Source organism: Anolis carolinensis, chromosome 3, assembly GCF_035594765.1.
Source record: "Anolis carolinensis isolate JA03-04 chromosome 3, rAnoCar3.1.pri, whole genome shotgun sequence".
In the NCBI taxonomy this organism is placed as follows: domain Eukaryota; kingdom Metazoa; phylum Chordata; class Lepidosauria; order Squamata; family Dactyloidae; genus Anolis; species Anolis carolinensis.
In genome coordinates, this window is record NC_085843.1 from 116,573,732 (window position 1) to 116,600,042 (window position 26,311).

The 26,311-nt window shown below is 37.7% G+C and overlaps 1 protein-coding gene and 1 long non-coding RNA gene across 2 annotated transcripts in view; one reads left to right on the forward strand and one right to left on the reverse strand.

Moving 5' to 3' along the window:
- Positions 1-26,311, reverse strand: part of uxs1 (UDP-glucuronate decarboxylase 1) — a 54,899-nt gene that overhangs the window by 16,543 nt on the left and 12,045 nt on the right. Inside the window, exons 2-8 of the mRNA XM_062975407.1 lie at positions 17,128-17,155; positions 13,995-14,043; positions 12,640-12,683; positions 7,652-7,712; positions 3,368-3,548; positions 1,697-1,801; positions 15-74 (exon numbers count right to left, since the gene is read on the reverse strand). Coding sequence (XP_062831477.1) covers positions 15-74; positions 1,697-1,801; positions 3,368-3,548; positions 7,652-7,712; positions 12,640-12,683; positions 13,995-14,043; positions 17,128-17,155 — 528 coding nt within the window. The remainder of the gene's footprint in view (positions 1-14; positions 75-1,696; positions 1,802-3,367; positions 3,549-7,651; positions 7,713-12,639; positions 12,684-13,994; positions 14,044-17,127; positions 17,156-26,311) is intronic.
- Positions 7,672-25,964, forward strand: LOC134297552 (uncharacterized). The gene is made up of 2 exons (XR_010004342.1): positions 7,672-7,765; positions 25,458-25,964. It is a non-coding gene; the product is annotated as an uncharacterized LOC134297552 (long non-coding RNA).

The window sequence follows — 26,311 nt, forward strand, 5'->3', positions numbered from 1 at the left end:
AGTTCACGGCTTACCTCCGTACACTTCAGATGTGGACGCAAGTAAGAGCCGTGCTCCAACACGTTTTGCTAATCCTTAAAACAAAAGAAAGACTTCATTTTAGAGCAAAAGAAGGATCAGAGATGCACATACAGTCCCTTTAAACCATTTTTGCATTTCTTAGAGCCTTTTGGAACCTCACAAATATTCCTATGATCTGTTGTTTTTCTGTCATTTTAAATAGAATTCCAAGAGTGTTGGGGGTTTTTTTTTGGGGGGGGGGGTGGTCTCATAAACCCTACAAATGCACTTGAAACATGAAAAAAAGAAGCAGGAAATGAAGCAAAATCTTCTTCCTATAATATTGCTGTAGGTAAGGCCTGCACAATACATGGCCCACACAAGTCCTTGGTGTGGCCAGCTGCCCCCCCCCCTCCACTGCCATTTGCGCCCCACCTCTGCCATTGCCCTTTGTGCCCGGGGAGGAAGAAGTATGGTCTTCTTCATCGAGGTCTTTGTGCCCCACACAAATGGCTCCAGAAAATCTCTGTGGCCAAAAGGTGTTCACCAGACCTCTGGAAGTTGCCAAAATTTGACGAAGAAGATCCAAAGAGTACTGGAGCACCTCTGAGCTAACATATCTTTTTCAGGACAAACTTTAGTGGAGTGCAATCTGCTTTCATTACATGTATTTTTCTTTCTTCAGCAGTGAAGCATCAGCAAAGAGACTTGATGGTTATTATGTAGTTTATAAGCATATTGTTCATTCAGTGGGCAGACAGCTATACAGGAAGCAAGTGCAGAATGGGTGAAACCATAACTTTTCTAGCATTGAAGAAAGTTCCTACTATAATCCTGTCGTAACTGCCGCAGTTTGCTTACAGGACATCTCATGGATATGAAAAAATTCAGATAACCATTCCCCATATTATTATGTGGCAGTGTGTCTGCATTCAAATCATGATCATTTAATGATATGAGGTGTGATGATCTGCAGTCAGTTGAAATAGCGGATCTGAAACTCACTGACCTGGAGGGCCCAATGTAAGCAGATGTCTATATACTAAGATCTAGCTGGGGTTTAAACGTTATCACTGGAACCATAATAACAGGTCTTTACTCTTGATGCAATTCCAGTACCCCATTTTCTGTTCTGATGAACCATTTAGTGTGAACTTCCTTTGCTATCTACAAGCAACTTTCATAAATATGAGTTGTTTCATATCAGCTTCATGGCATGAACTGAATGGACTTGGACCAACCGCAATAGGTGATTTAGGAACAGCATCAAATTGAAATTTTAGCATGGCATGACACATTTGTTTAGGTAACCTAAGTGCCAAATATATCCACTTGGTCATATCCTCATTGCAGCCATCTTGACAGCTGGAGTTGATGGAATACACCAAAATTATCTCATTCATCTATGACAAATGACCAAACAACTGCTCTGGGACAGCCAGGGTTGCTGATGTGAAACAAATAAATATTATATGACTACTGCTAGAATTGGTGGCTTTCATATTGACGAATTTAGGCTTGAATACCAGATTGTAACTGAAGACCTTAAAGGTATTCCAAGGATAAGAAGCAGACACAACGGTGAGGCACATCTAGAATTACTGCACTGGGAATTATCTCTACATGTTCATCAATATAGCACCATTTGATTTTACCGGACATTAAAATTTGACTATGAATTTCGGTTTGTACTTACCCAACATGTTCAGTGTCCCAATTGTGTTGGTCTTTAATGTCTTAATAGGATTATACATGTAATTTGGAGGGGATGCTGGAGAGGCTAGATGGTAAATCTGATCCACTAGAAACAAGAGGGGGACAAGAAAAAGAGAACAAGGTTAATCCTAAATGATATGAAAAGGTTCTAGGAATTATTGTCAGTTCAGTTTAAAAATCATTTTCAATCCCATCTCACTTACACAAGATTTCAGATTGTTTTTCCTCTCTGAAAAAACAAATGACTACACAAATCCTTCCTAGTACTTATCCATTTATTTTAGTCTTCTAAAAAGTTGGTTGGCTAAATATTCATGGAGCCTAAAGGACATGTCAAAGCAACATGATAGAAAAACTATTTGTCTCAAGTCTGGCAAACTAGATCCAAGGGTGCACTTTACAGATGAGTGATTTTCGCATTGTTTCCTTCTCACTGCAGACACAGTAGACACTTTCATCTGAGAACTATCTTCCTGTTAAGGGAGTCACACTGAATCTTCCTCTCATTATCCTCCACAAAAAGAAACAGTACAGTTCACAGTAAATCATGCACTAAAATCAGGCTGTCAATTTAATAATGTCCCACTGGTATTATTTAACCAAAAGCTCTTGATTGTATAAGCGAGGTGCTGTAGGCTATGTGCAAATCCTTGCTGTGAAGCAACACCTCCACAGACGAGCAAATGCCAGTGGAACCTATTAAGTTACACTCAGGGGTTATTGAATTTATTAACTCAAGTCTATAAAATACTGAAAGCATGGTAGGATGGCTTGACTACTGTACTAGTTTTCTAGGAGCTGAGCCCATTCCTCTCTTTCTCAGCATGCCTGAATATCTTTCTGGAGTGCAAGATCAACAATCACGAACTCTGAGAGATTTCACTAAACTAAATTATCAAGAGAAAGAACAATACTATGTTCTGACTTCTCAGGACGCAAATCTTCTTTCTTGCCCAATTCTGAATTCTATTCTATTCCGTTTATCGTCAATCTACTCCTTTGGGCTTTACACAAATCTACCATTTGCCAAAATATACAATCCAGTGTTCTTTTCCACTTCTGGCCAAATAGCTTAACCATTGGTTTGTTCCATTGAGTACAAGGTCTGCCCAAGAGCTGTTTGTGGTCTCTTGGTATCCAATTCTGAATAGGTGCCGTGAAACTGGATTTAAACTGGGGAAAAGATTCAAATAATTTGAAATGAAATGATTGCAGTCCTAAATTGGTAAGATCTCTAAGCCTGCTGTTCCTGCTGTTGTCAGTGCATAGTCCAGAATGTCTCCCACTAGCACCATATCTTTTTACATCTGACTGTTTTCTCTTATGATTGTGGGACTTTCTTGTGGTACAGACATTAGTTTGATAGGCCAAGACAGGTGAGACTCATGCCCCCCACCATATGTTGTTGGGTTGATTCTCCCAGCACTCTTCACCATTGGTCACACTGGCTAGGATGGCTGGTATAACATCTGGAGGGCTAAACGCAGTCCGATAACATCTGAAGGGCTATATTATTCCTATCTTTAATATAGTACTTTAGAGAATTGTGGATTGACAGCCACACAGAGTTTACTTTTTGTGGTAAGACAGGAAAACAGCTCACCGTCATTCATGTAGAGAGAACTTAGCCCGTGTATCTCAGGCTACTCACCTTCAATGTAAAGGGGCTCTACGACATCATGATTTATCAGTTCAAAGTTCTCATGGCCAATCCAGTGCTCCACGTTTCTTTTCCTGCCCGTAAAGAAGTTGTCCACAACTGTAACTTCATGGCCATCCATCATTAGTTTGTCAGTAAGATGAGAACCCACAAACCCTGCTCCTCCAGTTATCTGTATTAGGACAGTTTGCATATAAATTTTTCTTCTCTTTTAAAGGAAAACACCAGACACAAAAAGTCCACAAACATGAAATGAATGAAAACAGCAGCTTGCAGAATTTTGTTTACATCTTGACAGAGGAAAAGGGAGGGGAAAGAAGGGGGGGAGAATGCCATTTTTTGTATTTAAATGAAATAAGCTACAGAGATGTATGTATTCAATTCATTTCGCAATTTGCTTCACATAATCAGTTTTTGATAGTGAAAGGTCAAAAGGAAATTTTGCATATCTCGCTTCTGTCAGATAAAACAGCCTGCCCAAAATGAGGATTCTCTCATCACTGCTGACCAGAATTAAAATTAGAAAGAAGTCTTACATAGGGCTTGCATCAAGACCAATAAAGCCAAAAAGATGCATCATCTTGGTGATAAAGGTGTTTGACTTGCTCCCATGTGTAAAAAGAAAATCTTTACTTTTATTTTCTTTGAAGTAAAAGCACTTTTCATTACCTTCCTAACATGGTACAGGTGTCTTCCTATGCATATGTATTCTGTCTTCTCTTTCACAGAAAGTATCATTACTTCGAAATTGAAATGAAACAGTCAAGGAAAGATTGTATCACATATCATATCTGTATTATGTACACAACCATGAAAAATTCCAAGATAATATGGATTAAGTTTTACACTCCCTAATTTACAATTTGCTTGGATATGGTAATGAAACAGACCTATATTCTGAGTCATGCTCTTTTTCCTTAGCCTCCAGCAATAAGCGAGGTCATTCACTTTGTGTTTACCAAACCCTATGGTCACTTCAGCGCAGAAGTCCTCATACTTCACAGAACATACCAAAATGTCTGAACTCTTGAAGAAAACAATTAGGCTTCAGTCTGATGTGGCAGCTTCCTATGGGTCAATTATATAACTGCTAGATTCAGTATGCAACTCAAGCAATTTAAATAGCAACTGTAGGATAACAAATGATTACTAATGCCCTGAATAATTAACAGTGGAAGGTTTCCTCATAGTTGCTGAAAAGGGTAAAAACTTTGACAACACACTAACAGGGCAAGTTATTTGGTAATTGGTATGTTCACACTAATAATGCATACTATAACAGTGGCGGGAAAGGCATTTGCTCTCGAAATAGAACAAGGAAAGGGAAGGATAAGGCTCTACTTCTTGCTTTTGACAGGTCACACATCTTTAAACTTACATTTCACTTTCCCTTACAAATCACAAATTAATTCATACACCTGATAAAGCAATCAGTATGAGATTTGTATGCAAGAGATTATGCACATCCAGTCATCTAATAAGGACTGGGAAAATGTACTTCATCCATTAAGAAAATCTTAAGAAAGTTAGGTTTTACACATCCCCAACTGGCTAGGTGTATTTCAAGCACTGCTATTTTTGCTGCTACTTTAGACTAGGAATCAGCTTCCTCAAGCAGGGATCAGACATTTTGTGACCCACCAGAAGTCGTTGGACAGCAACTCTCATCATTCTTCACCATTGGGTACACTGGAAAGGACCAATAGAGGTCTTTACCAAGAACATCTGGTGAGCCACAAGTCACCCATCCTTTCTCCAAGGTCCCTGAGAACTCTTCTGGTTTTAGTCCCACTGGAGGGTTTCCTTGATACATATCTAATGAGAATGCTCTGGGAAGCTGGTCCCATACAATGGAGGTAATTTATCAAAATAATCAAATTGAAAGGATTTTAACTGTCCCGGCAGCTTTTCAATTGAGTACATCATGTTCGTCCTCGCCTTCTTTCCTTTTTTTGTAGGGGGGGGGGGGGTTATTTCTTCACAAGGAAGAATAGCTTTGCTGGATCAGAACCATGACTCATCTATTCCAGCATCCTGTCTCACAATGGGCAGATAATGATCTATCCACAATAGTTTATTTACATTATCTATTTTACAAAAAAAAGTGGACTGAGATTGATATTCCAAGTCATCCCTGTGTCAAAAAGCCAGCACTTCAAATCTGTTAGCAATATTTTTATGAAACATTTCTATCAGTAAAGCAATTGAGTTGGTGACCAGAATGGTCCCGATTCTCATTAACAATTCTCTCTTAATATTATTTCCAATATATCCTGCAAAGGCATTCAGTGTGAGGAAACAACATGTGATATAGCAGAGCAGTAAGTGCAACTGCAAGCACAACTCTATTCATAGCATTTAAGATCCCAGCCAGTGATTCCTTATACAAAAGCAGCAACGTATTGGTCATGACTATGGCAGAGTGCCAGGATCCTGATAAAAACTCAGCCTAAAACTTCGAACTTTCATCCTGTAAGTTGCTGTAGCATTTGAGTCTCTAGATGTAGCTTTTATGTAGTTTTTAAAGATGTAACAAAAGGCATTACACAAATATTTTGGTATGAAACATAAGGCTGGACTGGTGACTGATATATTTAAAAACACACATATACAGATATTGATAAGCCTAATTAGGAACTTTGCAGCTAATGTGCAAGATGTGCCCCATTTACTAAGGCTTTGAATGTACAGTAGAGTCTCACTTATCCAACATAAACGGGCCGGCAGAACGTTGGATAAGCGAATATGTTGGATAATAAGGAGAGATGAAGGAGAGGCCTATTAAACATCCAATTAGGTTATGATTTTACAAATTAAGCACCAAAACATCATGTTATATAACAAATTTGATAGAAAAAGTAGTTCAATATGCAGCAATGCTATGTAGTAATTACTGTATTTATGAATTTAGCACCCAAAAATTACGATATATTGAAAACATTGACTCCAAAAATGCGTTGGATAATCCAGAACGTTGGATAAGTGAATGTTGGATAAGTGAGACTCTACTGTATTAATTACCCATCCTCTAGTTGTGTTAGACTATATTTCCTATTATCTTTCCCCAGCATTCATACAGCTGTTGGAAATTATATTTCATATTTAAAGCAGGCCTGGCAACTTCTCCAGAATCCTACTGATCAGTGGTCTATCTCCCCTGAATTTGCTGTTGGATGGCGAGTCAACAAACACATATAAATTAAATTAATTTATTGAGTGTGCTGTACCTGTGATTAACAACAGGACTCATGCTGTAGTATTTTAAAAGCTGGAGGCATAAATACTTGAAAGCAACTATCACAATTTAATAATACTTTAACTTCTGTATCTTCATCCTATGAAATCCTCATCTTTCTAGTGTGATGAGTCTCTTAGAATTCTCTGCTAGAATGCTGTTGTTTAGGATCCATGGATTGCAGTGGTCTAGAAGAGAATTCTAAGTACCTCACCAAACAACAAATTCAGTATTCTATAGAATGAAGCTATGAGAATTACATTGGTATCAAACTGCTGTAAAAGTGTATATTCTAATGAACTAAAATTTAGAGGAATTTCCTGCAAGTAAAGGGTTTTTTTTTTTGGCTATCATGCCTAACAGCAGACTGAAATAGGTAATAAGCATCAAATTTACTGGTAACTATCTGCAGCACGACCTGAAAATATGTTCTATGATTTGCACTTTTAGTAACTGCTGTTTCCAGAATGCTTCCTACTACAAAGTTCCTCTCAGTTATAGGAAATGTAAAACAAGGTGCTGATATAATCACTGTGCAGCATAATGTGAGATGTTCAATTCAACTGTGAATGCTGTGTACAGTCTTTGCATTTTAACAAAGGGAAATGCATATCCTTTCTAATGGTTCCTTGTCAAGTTCCATTAGTATCTTTATTGATGAGATCTTACTTTCCCTTTTTAGCTTTCAAGTGTCAGTGTTAATGGGGCTCACAAGAGTCTCCAGTTTGGTCACTGATCAATCTACACCAACTTAAGCTTCCCAACCCCACAATGGTCTGGATATTCAGACAATTCCTCTACAACCCCTTAGAATTAACAGTGAGTCCTTACTAATGGGTCCATCTGTGCATAGCTAAAATTAAACAATAACTTTCTGGGGAATCTGCAATTAGAGATAGAGCTAAACTTTGAAAATAAATGCAGCAAATATGTTTATCCAGCCGCCCCATCCCATATTGGCTAACTTGTTTATTTCTTCACATTAATCCTTTGAAAAAATATAAAACGTTCAGTTAATTCTGAGTATGTTACTAACTTACCAAAATTCTTTTACGGTCCTTTTCAGATAGAAACTTCACTGGTGGATACTTCTGAGTAAAACTGGAAAATTTCAAAAAAGGAAGCATAAACAATATTCAACTTTACAGAGGCTGGTAAGTATTATTCCTACATATGGGCAAAATGTCAAAAGAAAATGCTATTGTTTCATTCTAGTTTTGCTCATTTTAGCAGCAGCAGGGGCCAAGGAACCAGAATTAGAACCAGAATCATATTGTCCAAATGGGGGTTTCGGCTTGGTGCATAAATCTGGAATCACAAATTATGGTTTGTTCTTGATTTATGACCCCCGATTTGCTTGAAAGCAACAAAAGGGAATCCTTAATCCCTTTGCTCTTGGTAAGCTTTCCAACAAGTTAGCACAGCTTCTCTTACTTGAAAGCAAAAGTGCTGTGTGTACTAATATGCAGCTCATAATTGGGAAGGAAGGATTCAATCTTGTGTGCAACAATCCAACTGTGTGAAGGAAATTGTTATAACTTTGAAGAAGTAAAATAATTGGTGTCAAGTAGCACCCATTCTAATGGAATAAAACCTACTTAGAAAGAAATCTTTGCCATTTTAAAAAAACCCAAACTGTTCTTCTATTTTGGATTTGAAGTGGATAATAATTTTATTACAAAGCAGCACATTTTCTAAGCACAGCATTCTTCTTGGAACCACTAGCCAACTTTTGTGCTTGCTAAATTCCTTGACAAAATAAACATTAACAGGCTGTCGACAAGTTACAAACAAGAAAGGTTCTGTATGTTTGTTCTTAAGTTGAATTTGTATGTAAGTCTGAACAGGTAGTTTTTAAAGTATATCTCCAGCCAAAAATAAATATTTTAAAATTTTGGCTAGTATAGGGATGGGTTAACACCCTTGTGATGTTTCTTTTGTTGTCCTTGCCTATGTTCAGAAGATTTCACTTCACTTTCTGTCCCTGTGATAATTGGATTTTGGAAAAAAAAATGGCTTGTTGTGGTGACTAAGTTTCAGTGGAGACCCTTTTTCCCCATGATAACCCTTTCAGGAGTGAATTTCCCTTCCAAGGGGTAGATAGATTTCTCTCACTTTTTGTTGTCTCACGCTCATTCTTCACTATGAGTCATATGTAAGCCAGAAGAATTATATGCAAGTCAGAAAAGTCATATACAAGTAATTGAAGCCATATCAGTTCAAGGCCATGTTCTGAAGTTTGTTATCAGGGTTGCAGAGGCCTCTGATTACATCTACCCATGCATCAGCTCAGGAGATTCTCGTTTATTAAAATTAGATTTCTGTGTCAGACATAGGTACCCAAGATGCACTCACAGAATTCAAGAAGATACAAGAGATATATCTCACAATGTTCAAAAGATGGTACATATTGTAAGTCAATGTGTGTTCTTGTGCCCCCCCCCCCCCCCCCGCATTCAGGCAACTACTTAGACTCAAGTTACAGAAATTTCTGAATTTACGATACAGTATATGGTTAAAGAAATCTTGTTTCAGAAATTTGAGTTTGGTTCTAAGCAGCCCACTAAGGATCACACACAGGTTGAAACACATAGTCCTTACTACTAATAAGCTAACACCTTGTGCATCTTGAGCTGGGTCTTTTGTTCTTTTTGTGGATTTCACTTCAGGGCTCCAAATCTTTGTTTCCCTTTCCGCCAAACCCATGCGCTATATATTGCTACAATGGTAACATTACTGAATACTGAAGATAATATATTCAAGGCTATTGAAAAGCCCATATGGGAGGGCAGTATTGTATTGAAATTTACAAACTTTGCAAACTAACTTAAAAATTATTATGGGAGGGAGAACTAGAGAAAGTTTTCTCTGTCAAACTATTTCTGATTGTCCAGTATGAGCTATGATTTTAAGTGTCACAGTTTCAATGTGGCTGATTATGCTATTACTCTTAGAAAGTTCTTTAGATCATGCTCTTAACTTTGGCAGGTGACAAGAGCTTCGAACTGACTTCGGATATGTTACTGGTTACAGAACTGCTGAAATATCCTGCAATTATGGAAATGATCCAGATGTAGGATCAAGGGAAGGAGAGGGAACATGAGAAATTGCCAGAGATCTTGAAAGTTCATATTTCATGCTCATAAACAGAAATACCCACTTTCATTTTGTGGCGGAAGAAACACAAATATCTTGAGAATCCATGACGATAACGTTTAAGTCTTGCCTATCAAATTCAGACAGAGGTACTGACTTAGCTGATTAAATAGGAGATGCCTTTTAGAAATCTGGGAAATATTGTGTATTGGGCTTTAGTATTGTGTGATCTGCTGTCCAATGAACAATAGCAGTATTAATTGATCCTGTGACTGGCTCTGCAGCTTCAGTCATTCTTATCTCAGTTCAGTGGATGAAAATAGATGAAAAAAATGTTGCCTTGTTTTACAGTGAGTGCTGCCAGATGTGCTGCACATTCTATTACAGGCTACTATGACGATAAATATAGAGCACCAGAAAAAAATAAGTGGCAATCGTTTTAAGTACCTAATTAGGTCACAACGACATTTGAAAACAATCACTAGGTCACAATGATATTTGGAAGGGCTGTTACTTCTGTCTTAAAGAAATATTTTGAAAGGAATTAAGTAGCCTTGGGCTGGTACAATAAACTATTTGACTGATTGATTGATAAAGTCTAGTCCAATAGTTCTCAAACTTTGATCCAGGTATTTTAGAGTAAACTTATAGAAATCTGTCAGGAATTCTGGGAGCTATAGTCCAAAACATCAGGAGGACCAAAACTTAGGAACCGCTGTTCTCAAGTTTCAATTTATCTGGATTCTTAAAGCATAAATCCAAGTTGGTGCTAGTGACAGGACTCCCCCCCCCCTTCTGCAATCTGCTCTTGAGGGTTTTCTTAGTCCTCCAGAGCAGGTTTTCAGGATGAATAGGGTCTGAAGAGAGAACTGCCCCACTACCATCTTAATGGATGGGAGAAAATCCACCATTGGATGGACCCCATAGGAGCCAGAGCGAATAAAGGGAACAGAAATGCTGATGTATCAGTAGAATATAGCTACGTAATTCAAACCAACAATATTTAATCTTGAATTCTTATGTTAAACTCAGAAATGCCTTATAATTATTTGAAGTTTAGAATTAAAATATGCTTTCAAAAGGTCAGGGATATAACAACTGATTGAGTACCAACTTCATTTAATGAAAACACACCCCTTCAAGATGGTTAAATAAATAAAACTTGTATGAAATTTACTAACTGCCTATCAGTTGATTGATGCTGAAATCGCCATATATGAAATACTGGTGCTGACTCTGTATAATGTACTGAAATTTGCAGAGGAGATTATTTCAACTCGTATTTTCTTTCCATGTGCCTTTAATCAATTCTGATTTAAGACAATCCTACTATGGGTTTTTGGCAAGTTTTATTAAAAGTAAGTTTGCTACTACCTTTCTCATTATGATACTAGCCTTTAAATAAAATATCATTATACCTGTGCAAACATCATTAAAGTAATTACACAGATATGCTTGAGATAACTGTTGGGGATTCTCCTATAAGTCATTACTCAAGATTAATAACTAAGACAGGAGGATTAAAAATCCATAGCAAAGAAGAATTTATTCAGTGTTGCAAAATGTCACTCAATTCAACTATTCGTACATAGATTTTTTGACATACCCGAATAAAAGCCAAGATACCTAATTTTACCATTAAAAACTGGGAAAAATTAATAACTCGAGTATAAGACAAGGGTGGGAAATGCAGCAGCAGCTAACGGAAAATTTCAAAATAAAAAGATACCAATAAAATTACATTAATTGAGGTACTAGCAAGTTAAATATTTATCGTATATCAAAGAAAAAACAGTAAACTAGCTCTGTAAGTGGAAAAGTAGGGTCAAGAAAAATATGGTATTAAAATAACTTAACAACAATAAAACTTCATTTGTACCCCGCCCAATCTCCCCATGGGGACTCAGGCTGGCTTCCAACATAGTAACAGGCAAACATTCAATGCCTATATAAACAATGCATAGCTAGATATAGATCTATAATTATATATACTAATTTCACATATGCATTTCCCCCTGAAACATTTGCAAATCCTCTCTATATATGTGCATTTCCCTCCTGCATCTATCTAGAAATATCTATATATGTGTGTGTGTGCAATTCCCCTGTAGCATTTTCAAGCCCTATATATCTATATTTATATATATCTAGCTAGGCATCTCTCTATATATAGATAATTATATCTGCATAGGATTTGCAAAGATTTGCAAATATGTGAGGCAAAAATTCATATATAAAAACAATGTATACACATATACAGATATACAGTTATATGGAAATCTCTAGATATCTATATGTATATAGGATTTGCAAAGACTTGCAAACTTATGAGGGGAAATTCATATGTAAAATTCATATATAGAAATTCATATATAAAATAAATATTAATATATAGTGATACAAATATTTAGGTACATAGGGATTGCAACGGCTTGCAAGGGGAAGTGCCTACATATCTGTAGCAGAGATTAACAAATATCTCAGGGACAAATGTTTTTATAAGATTAATGGGTTCTTCTTCCTGACTTGCAAGGGCTTATTTTCCTTTTCAAAACATTCCCTTGGTTAAGAGCGAGGGAGGCTTTGGAAAAACAAACACACTGATAAGGGAGGAGAGAAATATATCATCTATTGCAAGCAATGGCCTCTAGGTTCCGCTGCCCGACTTGACCCCATTATAAGCCAAGGGAGGCTTTTTCAGCTGAAAAAAGGGCTAAAAAACTCAGCTTATCTTCGAGTATATACGGTAATTCCAACTGCTGGTCTCAGTTAGAATAAATCCAATGGGACTTACTGAGGTTTTGACATATCATGCATCAATTGATTCAATGGGACCAATCTTGTGTTGAGGACAGCAACTGGGTTCAGACCTTTATGTTGAGCCAGTGTAAGTCATGTGAACATCTACTAACAGATTCGAAAACATACATACCTTTTCTCTAGCTCTTGGATCTTCTCCCTTAAAGGTCCAATGACCTAAAGGCAAAATGAAAATTAAATACTTGGTGTTTCTCCCCTCATTAACATCCTTTCACATAAAATAATGACAAAGCATAAAAGGTAGAATAGAAATTATAAGCATTAATTAGCTATTTTTCTTACGAGTAAAGGGCAGAAATTCACCCACAATGAGACATGCGGTGCAATTTCTTATGGATTTATAGTAGCACTACATTACATTTATAAACGCTATATTATAAACACCAAAATATAGACTGTTCCAAAATTACCAACCTAGAGGATGTTTGATTACTAAAGTAGCATGATTATTTTTTAAAAAAATAACCCATTTTGACACTGGCTTACATATATGACATAGAAAAGGATCTAGAGCAAACCTTGGAAATACGAGGTTAATTCCAGACATAGGATGTATCTACACTGTAGAATTAATGCAGTTTGAAACCACTTTAACTGCCATGGCTCTATGGGAGTTGTAGTTTGTTGAGACACCAGCGTTCTTTGAAGACAAGAGTAAAGACTACAACTACAACTCCCAAGACTCCACAGCACTGCCTTATGGCAGTTAAAGTGGTGTCAAACTGCATGAATTCCACAGTGTAGATGCATCCTTAGTCATATTCAAAGAAGCTCAGCTGAGAGCAATAGATTTAAATGCATAACAACTAAGAAATCTGATTGGATTAACTATGATTAACCTGGATTAAATTTTATTTTATTTTAGTAACACTGAAATAATGATTAATCAACACAACAAGAAAACAGCAATATACCCATGTGACACATTTGGATTTTTCAGATAAGCTGAGATACATTGTGAGCTCTGGATATTATTTAAATCTAAATTCAGTTGTAGTCCCAACAAGAGATGACCCATTGAATCAATGGGAATTTGCAAAGTCAATACTTATGTAAGACTCAGATTCAGCAGGCTATTGTTATAAGTCAGGATTTAATATATGATCTAAGATTTAGTATCTAATGCAGGAAAATATTGGGTTGCATATTAATCAGTGTTTCATATACTGTACCTAAGACAAGGTTCTATCATAAGATTATAGCAAACAGAAAAAAATGCAATTTCCATTAAAAAAAACCCAAATTACACATCTTCCCAGAAAAGGCTGTATGTTTCTCACAAAGGCATGAAACTTAGCAAGGCAGTATACTTTGATGGGAGTGTTCTGTGAGTTTTAGAAACATTCAAAGAGAAGAAGATGAGAAGCCATCTTCATTCCACAAAAAAGAATCAAGGAAAAGACAACTGATACAGTACCAAAAATAAAAAATTGAAAGCCATGCAAAAGGCAAAAATTGCATACTAACCTCTTCAATTTTATTTTCTACCTTCTGATCACCATTGTCTTGGATAGATCTGTTGCATATAAAAATAAATAAATAAATAAATAAAATTAATTTTACATCTGAATGTCAATATCTTTAACTTAAAAGTAAGCAAAATAGAAGCCACTAACACTCAAATCGAAACTTTGGGCTAAAACTGTAAGGAAAAAGTACTCTATACATTGCTTTAAGTGATAAAAGATCTTGTCTTCCCCAGAATAAAAATCAGTCACAAGACAAGCAGAACACTTCAGAACACTTTTTATCAAATAGATTTACATAGGTTTAAACAGATTTGCATAGATGGCAGAAAGCATATGCATTCCCATCTTCTGCATGTAGAATTTCATATATAATCTGGTGCACACACATGTATGGATGACTATTCCATGATTCTACTGGATCCACCCATCCAAGACATTCTATAAAGTGGACAAAATACCACTGAGCTGCCTAGATCAATTACCCTAGATCTATTATCCAAGAATGCCAGTCTATCGATTGGAGTAAGACATTGGTTCTCAACCTGTGGGTCCCCAAGTGTTTTGGCCTACAACTCCCAGAAATCCCAGCCAGTTTACTAGCTGTTAGGATTTCTAGGAGTTTTTATTTATTTTGTGTCAAAAGCATTGCATAATAAATAAGTTTAAAAGTGATAAAATAAAGGAATCACAAGCAGCTAAATAGGCCAAAGCGGGCAACAGCGACTGCATTGTCCGTAGCTTTAAACAAATCCTCCTCCATACAGGAGGCAGGACATTGTGGGCAAGCATACATATGCGGAGTTGTTTGTTCTGCTCCACAGTCACACAAGGTGGAGGATTCCTCCAGGAAGTGCCATCTTGCCAGGTTGTCTTTTGATCTGTCCACTCCACTTGTGAGTCTGTTCAGGGACCTCCAAGTTGCCCATTCTTGGTTTGCCCCTGGAGGAAGACCCTCATGGGGGGCCATCCAGTTGGAATTGCCTGGTTTATCTGCCCAGAGGGATACTCTTGCTGGGGGAACATTAAGAGAAGTGGTGGTTCTAAGAATTGTAGGCTAAAATATCTGGGGACCCACAGGTTGAGAACCAATGGAGTAAGGCATTACTTTCACTGCTGCTCCTGCTCAGTTGCATAGTCATTTCAGACTCTTTGTGACCTCATGGATCAGTCCACGCCAGAGCTCCCTGTCGGCCGCCCCCACCCCCAGTTCCTTCAAGGTCAAGCCAGTCACTTCAAGGATACTGTCCATCCATCTCGCCTTTGGTCAGCCTCTCTTCCTTTTTCCCCAGCATCATGATCTTTTCCAAGTTTTCCTGTCTTTTCATGATGTGGCCAAAATACTTCAACTTTGCCTCTAATATATGTTCACTAACTTAAGAATACAAATGGTTGCTGGGTGAAGCCTTGCCCTTGGCTGAACTTGATTAATCTTATTGGTATCTTTTGGATATTCCTTGTCTAAGAAAACCCAATGAAATTTAACAGGTCCCCAAAAGTTGATAAGCAATTAAATTCTCTTGTGCCATACAGACAGTTGTACTCATGCAGACCACATGGAAATCAGTTCATTTTCCATGTGCCATCTCCAAAGGAAAAACTTATTTTTATAAGTAGGGAAAGCATACCTGACTTTTCAAATACAACAGGAAGTAAGAGTAGCCTTTTTTGTACTCCAACTCCCATGATTTCACAGCATTGAGCCATGACAATCAAAAGGTGTCAAACTGCATTAGTTCTACAATGTTGATTCACCATTAGTCTACAAAAGCTGATGCTACCAACTCCATTCTCTCAGTCCCCAAGGTGCTAGAAGACCTCTTTCCATACTGATATTCGAGACTAAGACGGCTATGTCTTTGCACAGATTTCAGTTTTCTTCTTTAGCAAATATTTGATTCAGATAGAACTACGTATGCAGAATTAGCATGAACTCAGGCTATAGTTTTCATCCCCTCCAATGAATTCACACAAATCTAACATGTCTTCAGAATGTTTGACGGGAAATTAATGAATGTATTTTACATCTTGGTATTTTCAGCCATTGTAAAGCTGGCTTTCATGGCTCCCAATCAATAAGCACATAAATACATTCATTTCTCCAGCACTGTTAAGGGTCAGAGGAGAAGAGAAGCATTCATTATTTATGCGTTCCTGCCTGAACCCGGCATCTTTTGACCTTATGTGGAAGCCAGTATGGAAAAAATAGCTAAAGGGCAAAGGAGAAAGACCTTATGATAAATGTTACGCATGTAAAGCCATTGCCTGGAACATCGGGGAGAGGCAGCTTATTTTCTGCACACTGGAGGAAATAAAACAACACACAGAAGCTCTTGTTTTCTACAGGAAGGCAGAGAGAAGTCACTGTGGTGGCCAGAATGGGATCAGAGAGACCTGTATTCACAAAACCCATTAAATAAGTTTAAAACTAGCCACTATTCTCACCCTCACCCATTTACAGGTTTAGTCCTGCACACTCAGAGATTGTTGCAAAGAATGGGAAAACTCGGGTATAACATCCTTCATAGAGAAGTAGTATGTTACTATGCAGACATAATACCAGGGGAAAGGGGGAAGAAATCTGAGAAGGGGAAAAATATAGGTACTGTCCCCTCTTTTGTCTTTGAGAACTTCCTTTCATTTCATCTGGTGGAAAAATGGAAAAAGAAATTCCCTTGAAATATTTGTCTTTATGGAATGATATTTTAAAGGAATGAATATTTTAAAATTTGGGAACATTTTAATTGCATTTTTAGGTGTGAGCTGCTTTAGTCTGATAAAGTGAACAGACATTTTAATTTAGGATATTACACAGAATAAAAATGAGAACCCCTGAGGCCTTTAGCTATGTAGGAACCAAATCCAGGTATTACCCCAATAAGAATGCTGCACTCCAACTATATTTTTCTTATTTCCTCCTATTTGAAACACTGCAGTAATTTAAAACTCCATTTGTGCATTCAAAAATACATTTTTTTAAAGCGAGTAGGTAAAGTTACTAAGGGAATGAGAACATAGCAGATATGAAGGAAGAGTCACCATAGTATAGTGATTTGAGTGCCATGCATTTCAACTTCTCTACATCCTCATCAGTGCAGAAAGCAAAAAGTAAGCAAGAAAGCGCTTAATATTACCTCATGTTGAGTACATTTCCCCAGACAGCTGTAAGAAACAAAAAAGAGGAATGAGTTAGTACTGCATTAATATAAGCTGAGTCAGTTCTGAATTTAAAGAAGCTATACCTCAGAACATCACAAAGGATATGTCAAACTAGACATGGATGGATTGAACTAACTCATGTTCACGTCAAGGTTCAATGTTATTTACATCATTGCCTTTTTTAAAACATTTCCAAACATTGTTATTTACCTCTTCCCATGTTCTTGGAAGTTTAACTAGAAAAATATATCATTGGTACATCATTTAAAAAATATTTCCTTTCAAATCACAACAAAGAGTATACAGTACTTATTAATATTTTGACTACATTTTCTTTCATTGGGCCAAATTCATATTGTGCCCTATACTCCTAGACCAGGGATGTCAAACTCACTTTCACTGAGGGCCACATCAGCCTTATGATTGACTTCAAGGGGCTGTTGTAATTGAAGGACTGTATAAATGTATAATTTATAAATGTTTTTATAATGGTCTGTTTTGATGTATGTATTTTATTATATGTATTTTATGTTGATATGTTTTGACTTTGTTGGACCCTAACTTGAGTCATTACGAGAGGCATGTAAAAAATAAAATGCATTATTATTTTATTATGACACAGGAAACTAGATAGATATGCTGGATTTCATATCACAAAATCACAAGTCGAACACTTCCCAAGTGTCTAGGACTGTGTGATGTATTTTCGGATGATGCGCGCAGATCCCAGCAGGGTGGCCTTTTGCAGCTGGCAGATCGTAATTTTGTCAATGTCTATTGTTTCCAAATGCTGGCTGAGATCTTTTGGCACGGCACCCAATGTGCCCATCACCACCGGGACCACCTGCACTGGTTTCTGCCAGAGTCTTTGAAGTTCAATCTTGAGGTCCTGATAGCGGCTGAGTTTTTCCTGTTGTTTTTCGTCAATGCGACTGTCACCTGGGATGGCAACATCAATGATCCAAACCTTTTTCTTTTCCACAACTGTGAGGTCTGGTGTGTTGTGTTCCAGAACTTTGTCAGTCTGGATTCGGAAGTCCCACAGTATCTTTGTGTGCTCATTTTCCAATACTTTTGCAGGTTTGTGATCCCACCAGTTCTTTGCTGCTGGGAGGTGGTACTTAAAATGCATTATTATTATTATTATTATTATTAAATATAACTGTTGCCCTGACATTGAAAGCCTCACAGGCCACAAAAAAATGACATGGCAGGCCAGATTCAGCCCACAGGCCTTGAGTTTGACGCATGTGTCCTAGATTATTGAATCATGTACTCCCGTTTCCTGCATTCACACAGACATCCTCCCATGACATTCTCATCAAAGAAATTCATATGACGCGCTTTACAATGTTATTCCTTTCAATGTTATTTTTATAGTTATTAAAAGAAGTTCACTTGGCTAATGCCATTCATGTTAGAAACAATTATAAAGAAGGAAGCCTTTTTCTCCAGTGTTCTTTCCTTGGCCCATGTCCAACTGTTTGAAAGGTGCTGGTTTATTTTTAAGGAGTCACTGGATTCACAAAACTAATTAATAGGTAGCCTCTGCATGAGTTATGTCCCAAATCTGCCCTTTCATCAGATCAGATATTTTCTTATCAGCATTCTCTCTAAAAAATTCTTTGAGTATCTGTAACTTAACTTACTCAAAAACACATGAGATGCTGGAGCAAATGAAAATAATTACTCCTCCAACAGACTTTAAAATGAATTTTGTCAATTATTCCAAAGAGCATGCAAAAAGCTTCAAGCAGAGTCTAGATGTGATCCTTCCAAAAAACCTTGTCCAAATGTCACACATTACTTCATTTTTTAAAAGTTTCTAAGTAGAAAATAATGATACACCATTCACATATCCATCACCATATAGGATGAAACAAGATTTTTCATGATTTCAGTTTCTACTTATAAAAATATATATAACATTTGTACCCACATTAGTATAAAATCCATTTTACACAGTTACATAGTGTCTACTTACATAATATTTTCTATACAGAAACTTAGTTAATTCATCAAATAAAAAAAATCATTTGCCACCTTTCTACCACATGGGTCCCACTGAATCTAAATCATATTTGAAAGGGAGATGCATGGCTAAAAACAAACAGAGAATATTCTTGTTCCTTCAAATATGATGATTACTCATCAACTAATAGACCACGATCAAATAGACCACAAGAACCAAAAGGCAGCCCAGTGGCCAGCAGTGTGACTGAAAAGGTAGGAAATTCCTGGCAGAAGTGTCATCACAGACATACCATTCAACAGGATAATCCCATGTATGCCAACTCAGTTCCACTGAATGACATCAGGATCATCCTTAGCTTCAGGTTAGGGACTGGGCAAGTTGTCCTTACTGGACTGCAAGCCAGCTCACTATCTGCTACCCAACTGGTGGGCGAGCCCTAGAACTAAGCGGAGCTTTGAGTCCAAATGGGACCTTGTCCATGCTTTGTAAATAAGCATGGTCTAGACCCCAAGTTCACAGAATCACAGGGTTGAAAGCTATCACAATGCCATGCAGGGATACACAATCAAAACATGTTACCACATCAGAGTCAACACTTTGTTAGTGATTCTATCTGAGTCCCAGCAACTGTGGGCCCTTTCACACAGCCCTATATCCCAGAATATCAAGGCAGAAAATCCCACAATATCTGGGATCTGGGTTATCTGAGTCCACACTCAGACAACGTGGGATTTTCTGCCTTGATATTCTGGGATATAGGGCTGTGTGGAAGGGCTCTGTGTCTTCATTTTGGGGTCTGGGTATAGGATTGCGGGCTAAATAGTCTTATACAAGTCAGTGTTCCTTTCAGCAAGAGCTTGGAAAATTTACTTTGGTGGGGTAAGCTCCCGGGAGCTCCCAACCAGCTAAGTTAAGCTTTCAACCCTAACATCTATATTTGCTTCTTTTAACAATAAAAATTTCTTGGCATTTTGGTTTATAGGTCTGTTCCTTGAGTTATTTGGGGTGCTGATTCAGAAAACTGCATTGGATAGACCGCATCAGCTCTAGTTTCTCAGATATGTTTGTTGTGATTTCTTATGGGCAAACAGATGAAGACTGGGATATGACATATGTTCTATATCTCAAACACTAGAGTTGATAGTAGAAAACTGGTGCCAAATATACCCACAAATTGGCCTAATATTTGAGGCACCAAAATGTGTGTTGGCTAGTGTAATGTTATCAAATGAGAATGAAAATCACATTGAAGGGAATGTCAGCTTTTTCCTAGACATTAATTTCCTTCATTGCTTCTCAGAAGACAGCCTTGCCCAAAATGGTCCCATCTAGATGATATGAACCTCTAATTCCCCCCACCTTGAGACAGCATAGCCAATGGTCAAAATGGGAATTCATCACTGGAGGTCAACAAGAGAGAGGTTTGCCTAAGAATAGGAAGGGGCTAGTAAATGATGGTGTCTGCCACTGGCATGAGAAATAAAAGCAACCACAAGGTTTCATCATTTATATTAGGTAAAGAATACTAACTATGGTAGAGCAGTCCACTGGATATAAATGCCTACAGTTGATTAAAATTGTTCTGGTGCTATCGTGCAAACCCCAATAATAGACATTGTGAATTAGGTGAGATGACAGCCATTTTGGTGACTTTGATTATAAATGACATGCATGATTTGCTTAATCTCTCTTCCAATGGTCAGGAATCTACATGTATAAATGCATCAAGAAATTCAGTAGCACATACCAGTCCCTTCTAATTTCATATTATGTGGCAGGAGTGGTAGTCGTCAAAAATGGAATGGAAGCAGCTGTCAAACCACTCCTTCTATGAACTACTTAATGCAATTAAGAACATACCATTAGTTCTCTGTGACTTGTGTAGTGAGAAACAAGTATAAAATAGTATTATTAGTATTTTCACATCAAAAGTAATTTGTTCTCTTAAGCTGGTGATCACAGTAAGAGTACATAGACACTAATTTTAGTTCATTACTTTAAACCAAATTTAAAAAGTATGTGAGTAAAACTAGCAGAAACAACCAGTTAGGGGAGACTTTGTTCTTTTAATGATGAGCAAAATGTGAATAACTCACATTAGCTATAAAACTAATGAGACATCTCTAATGAGTGAAAAATTCCAAAAGGCAACCCACATTTAAAATCAGAAACCGTAAACACACAAGTTCTTTGATTCTTGAACATGCTTGCTTGGACAGGACAGTCACATATATACAAAACACAAAGCAATTACACAATGGCCTAAATGTGCATATAAATTGCTTTAGGATATGTCCATCTTCAGCATAGATTCCTAGGTACATGTACTACGCAAGGAAAACTTCCATAAAATACACTTAATGGACTTAATGTTGCTGGATAATCAGAATGCTAAGAACAATGCCATATATAAATAGAACTGTCCCAGATTTTAAGCATGACTTAAAATATTCTTGACCATCAGCATTCAATGTTTTGAATAGCTCCAGTATACCCAGTATCACTTAATGTGACTAACAGGAGAGAAAACATATGTTCTGAACTAAGAAATGACAACTGAACGACCCAACCAAAGTATTCTGTCTGATTTCTCTGTAAAATTTTCCGAATACATCAGATGAAATGTTTGGGTGCAAGTTACTCAATATTTGTCCCTTTCCTTGGGGTCTATAAAGCCAAATCATGGGCTCAGTGAAATACCATGACTGTATTTTCCCTTCACCCTCAACTCTGAGTATTCCTTGTTCAAGAAAACCCTATGCAATGTATGGGATTGCCATAAATCAACAAATAACTTGAAGGTATATGCACATGTGCACACACATACACAGGGTGAAGTGTTCAATGGCTGGACCTATGAGTCTAAAGTATATAACAACTGAACAGATATATCTATATATATAAAAGGATTAAAAAAATTCAGCCTAGGACAAAACAACAAAACTACACATCCCAGAAACACTAAACTTGGCAACACAACCCCTCATCCATGCCTCTACATTCATATAACAAAAATAAAAATAAAGTCCTAATTAGAGGGAGAGGAATAATTGTATTTTATCCAATTGCTGCCACTTGGTCTCCTAGCAACCTACTAAGCCCAGGGGACAGGCACCGTTAGGCCTCAGGACTCTTCCCCACTGCCTATAAGATACAGATTATCTGATTTTAACTGGATTATATGGCAGTGTAGATTCAAGGCCCTTCCACACAGCTATATTACCCATTTATAATCTTACATTATCTGCTTTGAACTGGATTATCTTGACTCCACACTGCCAGATAATTCACTTCAGTGTGATTTTATACAGCTGTGTAGAAGGGGCCTCATATAATCCAGTTCTAAGCAGATAATATATTATAAATATACAGTAGAGTCTCACTTATCCAACATAGACAGGCCGGCAGAACATTAGATAAGTGAATATGCTGGATAATAAGAAGGGATTCAGGAAAAGCCGATCAAACATCAAATTAGGTAATGATTATACAAATTAAGCACCAAAACATCATGTTATACAACAAATTTGACAGAAAAAGTAGTTCAATGCTCAGTAATGCTATGTTGTAATTACTGTAATTACAAATTTAGCACCAAAATATCACAATGAATTTAAAATATTGACTACAAAAACATTGACTACTAAAAGGCAGACTGCTTTGGATAATCCAGAACACTGGATAAGTGAATGTTGGATAAGTGAGATTCTACTGTAATATGAAATAATATGAAATTACTGTGGTAATCCAGTCCAACCCAATTCTGCCATGGAGGACACAATCCAAGCACGCCCAACAGATGGCCAGCCAGCCTCTCAATAATAATAATAATAATAATAATAATAATAATAATAAGAAGAAGAAGAATATCATACAATCATAAGGTTAGGAGACACTTCTAAGGATCATCCAGTTCAACTTCCTTCTACCATGCAGGACGACACAAACCAAGCACTCCTGACAGATGGCCATCCAATATCTGTACAATAATAATACACATTGAATCATAGCATCACAGAGTTAGGAGACACCCCTAAAGGCCATCCAGTCCAACCTAATTCTGCCATGCAGGACACAATCTAAGCACTCCCAACAGATGGCCACCCAGCCTCTCAATACTAATACTAATAATAACAACAACAACATCATACAATCCTAAGGTTTGGAGTGACCCCTAAGGATCATCCAGATCAACTTCCTTCTACCATGCAGGAGGACACAATACAAGCACTCCTGACAGATGGCCATCCAGCCTCTACATAATAATGATGATGATGAAGATGATGATGATAATAATAATAATAATAACAGAAGCATAGAATCCAAGAGTTTGGAGAGACCCCTAAGGGCCATCCAGCCCAACCCTTTCTACTATGCAGCAGGACACAATCCAAGCATTCACAACACATGGACAATGTATAGATACTATACATTACTACACAGGGACATAGACCCCCTCTACCCTCACCACTTTCACAATACACAAACAACCAAATGCATACTAAACATAAAGACAACCATACAACAGACATTCAATACCACCACTACCTCAACAAGTTCTCACCAACACCACCAGACAATGCCACAGCAACGCGTGGCCGGGCACTGCTAGTAATAATATAAAAACCATCCTTACCTGGCTCTTCAATAGGTCTATGTAGTTCAACACTCTACTCAAACTGCAGGCACTCAATTGCCTATGAGGAGCCTACCAGTACGACATGGGCCCAAGAGCACTTTCTGCCCCATGTTCCCCACAACTGCTACAAAGGGACTCACTTCCTTTGATACTGGGGATGATATGAGAACCATCCTGACAAACAGACACTGATAGCCCTATCCTCCATGAATTTATGCAGTACCCCTTTTAAAGCCATAACTACACTCTAATGCAGTGAATTCCAAAGTTACTGTAAGTGTGTGCTGTGGGATAAAATAACTTTTTTTTATCTGTGATGAAACTCCCACCAGACAACTTTAGTTGATGACCCTAGACTTTAGTATTATAAAAGCAGGGGAAAAATTGTGTGTTTACTTTACCCCACTATACATCATTTTATACACCTTTCAAAAACCCTTATTCACTTCCCTCCTTAAACTAAACAGACACATAGTGGAGCTGATTTAGTGCCTTGAGCATTTTGGTTTCCTTTTCTATATCATTTATAGCTCGATCACATTTTTTCTTGAAGAGAAGTACTGATATATGAGATGAATCCAGGCTACCAATTAGGCTAGGTTTAGAGGGTTAATGTTCTTTGGGACTATAAAAAACTCATCAAAAAAGCAAGTGCCACAATTTTGTTTTAATTACAAATAAAATACTACCAATGGTATTCACACCTAAAGATACACTTTAATAATTTGATTACATGAACTTCAATTTTAATAAAACAGTGTGTGCTAGAATACAAATAAAAGAGGCAAAAAACCTATTCTCATATTGTTTTTGTGTCCAAATTATGTGGTAAGAATATGTGGGGAAAGAGAAGAGTCTAGTCCAACTAGTCTGCCAGTTACTTTCAACTTGCAGAGAACACTCTAAAGAGGAGAGTCCTCACTTCATGCAGAGGTTCTTCACATGACTAGAAGCCCTGAAATCCATTGCATACCACCAAAGTTGCATGTGTAGTGTTGTGACTGCGCCTTCAGGGATTATGGTTGATGGTGATGGGATCCGAAGAGGAAGAAAAAACCCTCGTGATGAGGGTTCACTGGAGGAGTTGCGCAGGAAGCGACTTAGAGAGCTATATGGGGGATCTTCTGAGGAAGATTCAGATGGGGAGTTTGGGGAAATGGATGCTGAGGAACAGGTGGTGGCTGGGGAAGTGGGCACTGAATGGGCACAGCCACCAGAGATGTCTGGGGATTTGGGGCCTATTATCCATAGTATCCATAGTAGTATCCCTACTGAACCTGGGGTTTCTGCAGGAGCTGATCCCACTTGGGATGCTTGGAGAAGGGAGGATGGTTCTTTAAGTGTTCATGGGGCTAAGTATGGGCAGGATGATTGGGACTCCGATGAATTGCTAGGTACTCCAGATCCACAAGCTCTAGCTGTGTGGAGTTCGGACTCTGAGTAGATTTGGGACACCTGGTGTTTGGGTGTGAGTGTTTGGTCACCCAGGAGGAAGGGGAATAAAATGGGAATGTTTGGCCAATGCACTTTGCGTGTGGCAAGGTGTTGCTGAGGCGCCATTGGGATCTCTGTGTTTCCGTAAAGACTGGACTTGGACTGTGATTCGGATGTAAATTATCTGGGACTGCTTTACAGCAGAGGGATGGAGCTGTGTGGGTTTCTCTGGACTGCATTCTGATTACTATTTCTAGCTGCTGATACCATCTGGCTTGGCTCTCGCTGTGTCTTATCGTGGACCTGGTTTGGATGACTGCACCCTCTTCTGACTTTGGATTGAATTTGACCTGGCTTCTGTCTACGCTCCCTGACTGATGACTACTCCCGGCTTCTGACTTCTGGAATTTGCTGCTGCCTTTCGACCTGACCTTGGATTCTCCTGACGACGGCTATTCATCATCCCTTTGAAGCTTTGGCTTTATCTGCACTGTGGAAGCAGTTTACTGCTCTTCTAGTTTGTTTGTTTTTAAGCCAGTTTGCTGTTTTTCTTTTGGGAACTGTCCCTTTAACTCTGCAGCTTTTGGAAGGTTGCAAGCCTTCGTTTATTTTGCATGTTATCTTGCAGTCAACTCTATTTGTTTCTTTTAAGCTGAATTGAAGCGTCCTTAGTTTTTATTGAATGCCAGCATGGGAAAATAGCATGGCTTGTTTTTGTGTTAATTTTGGCTTATCTTCAGAATAAACTCTGTTTTGTTTGTTAACTGGCGTCTGACTCTTGACATGTAGCATAGACTCTCCTAACCTCTCTCCTTCTGAATTCATATTAATCCTAGCCCGAGAAGCTAAAGATGCTCCTAATTGGCATGTTATAAGACAAGTACTTAAAAATAAGATCAGAAAATAAGACTCATATCATGATCCAAACCATTACAACTTTATAAACTTATTCCAGGAAGTGTGCCACTTGGGTTATATGTAGACAAAACCTCAGGGAAAGAGTTCTGCACCGCCCATACTCATTTCATTGAATGTGCACTACAAAAAGAGTATAAAAATGGTTCCAGGGGAGATTAAATACAGAAATGAGGTTGAGTATACATGCTTTGTC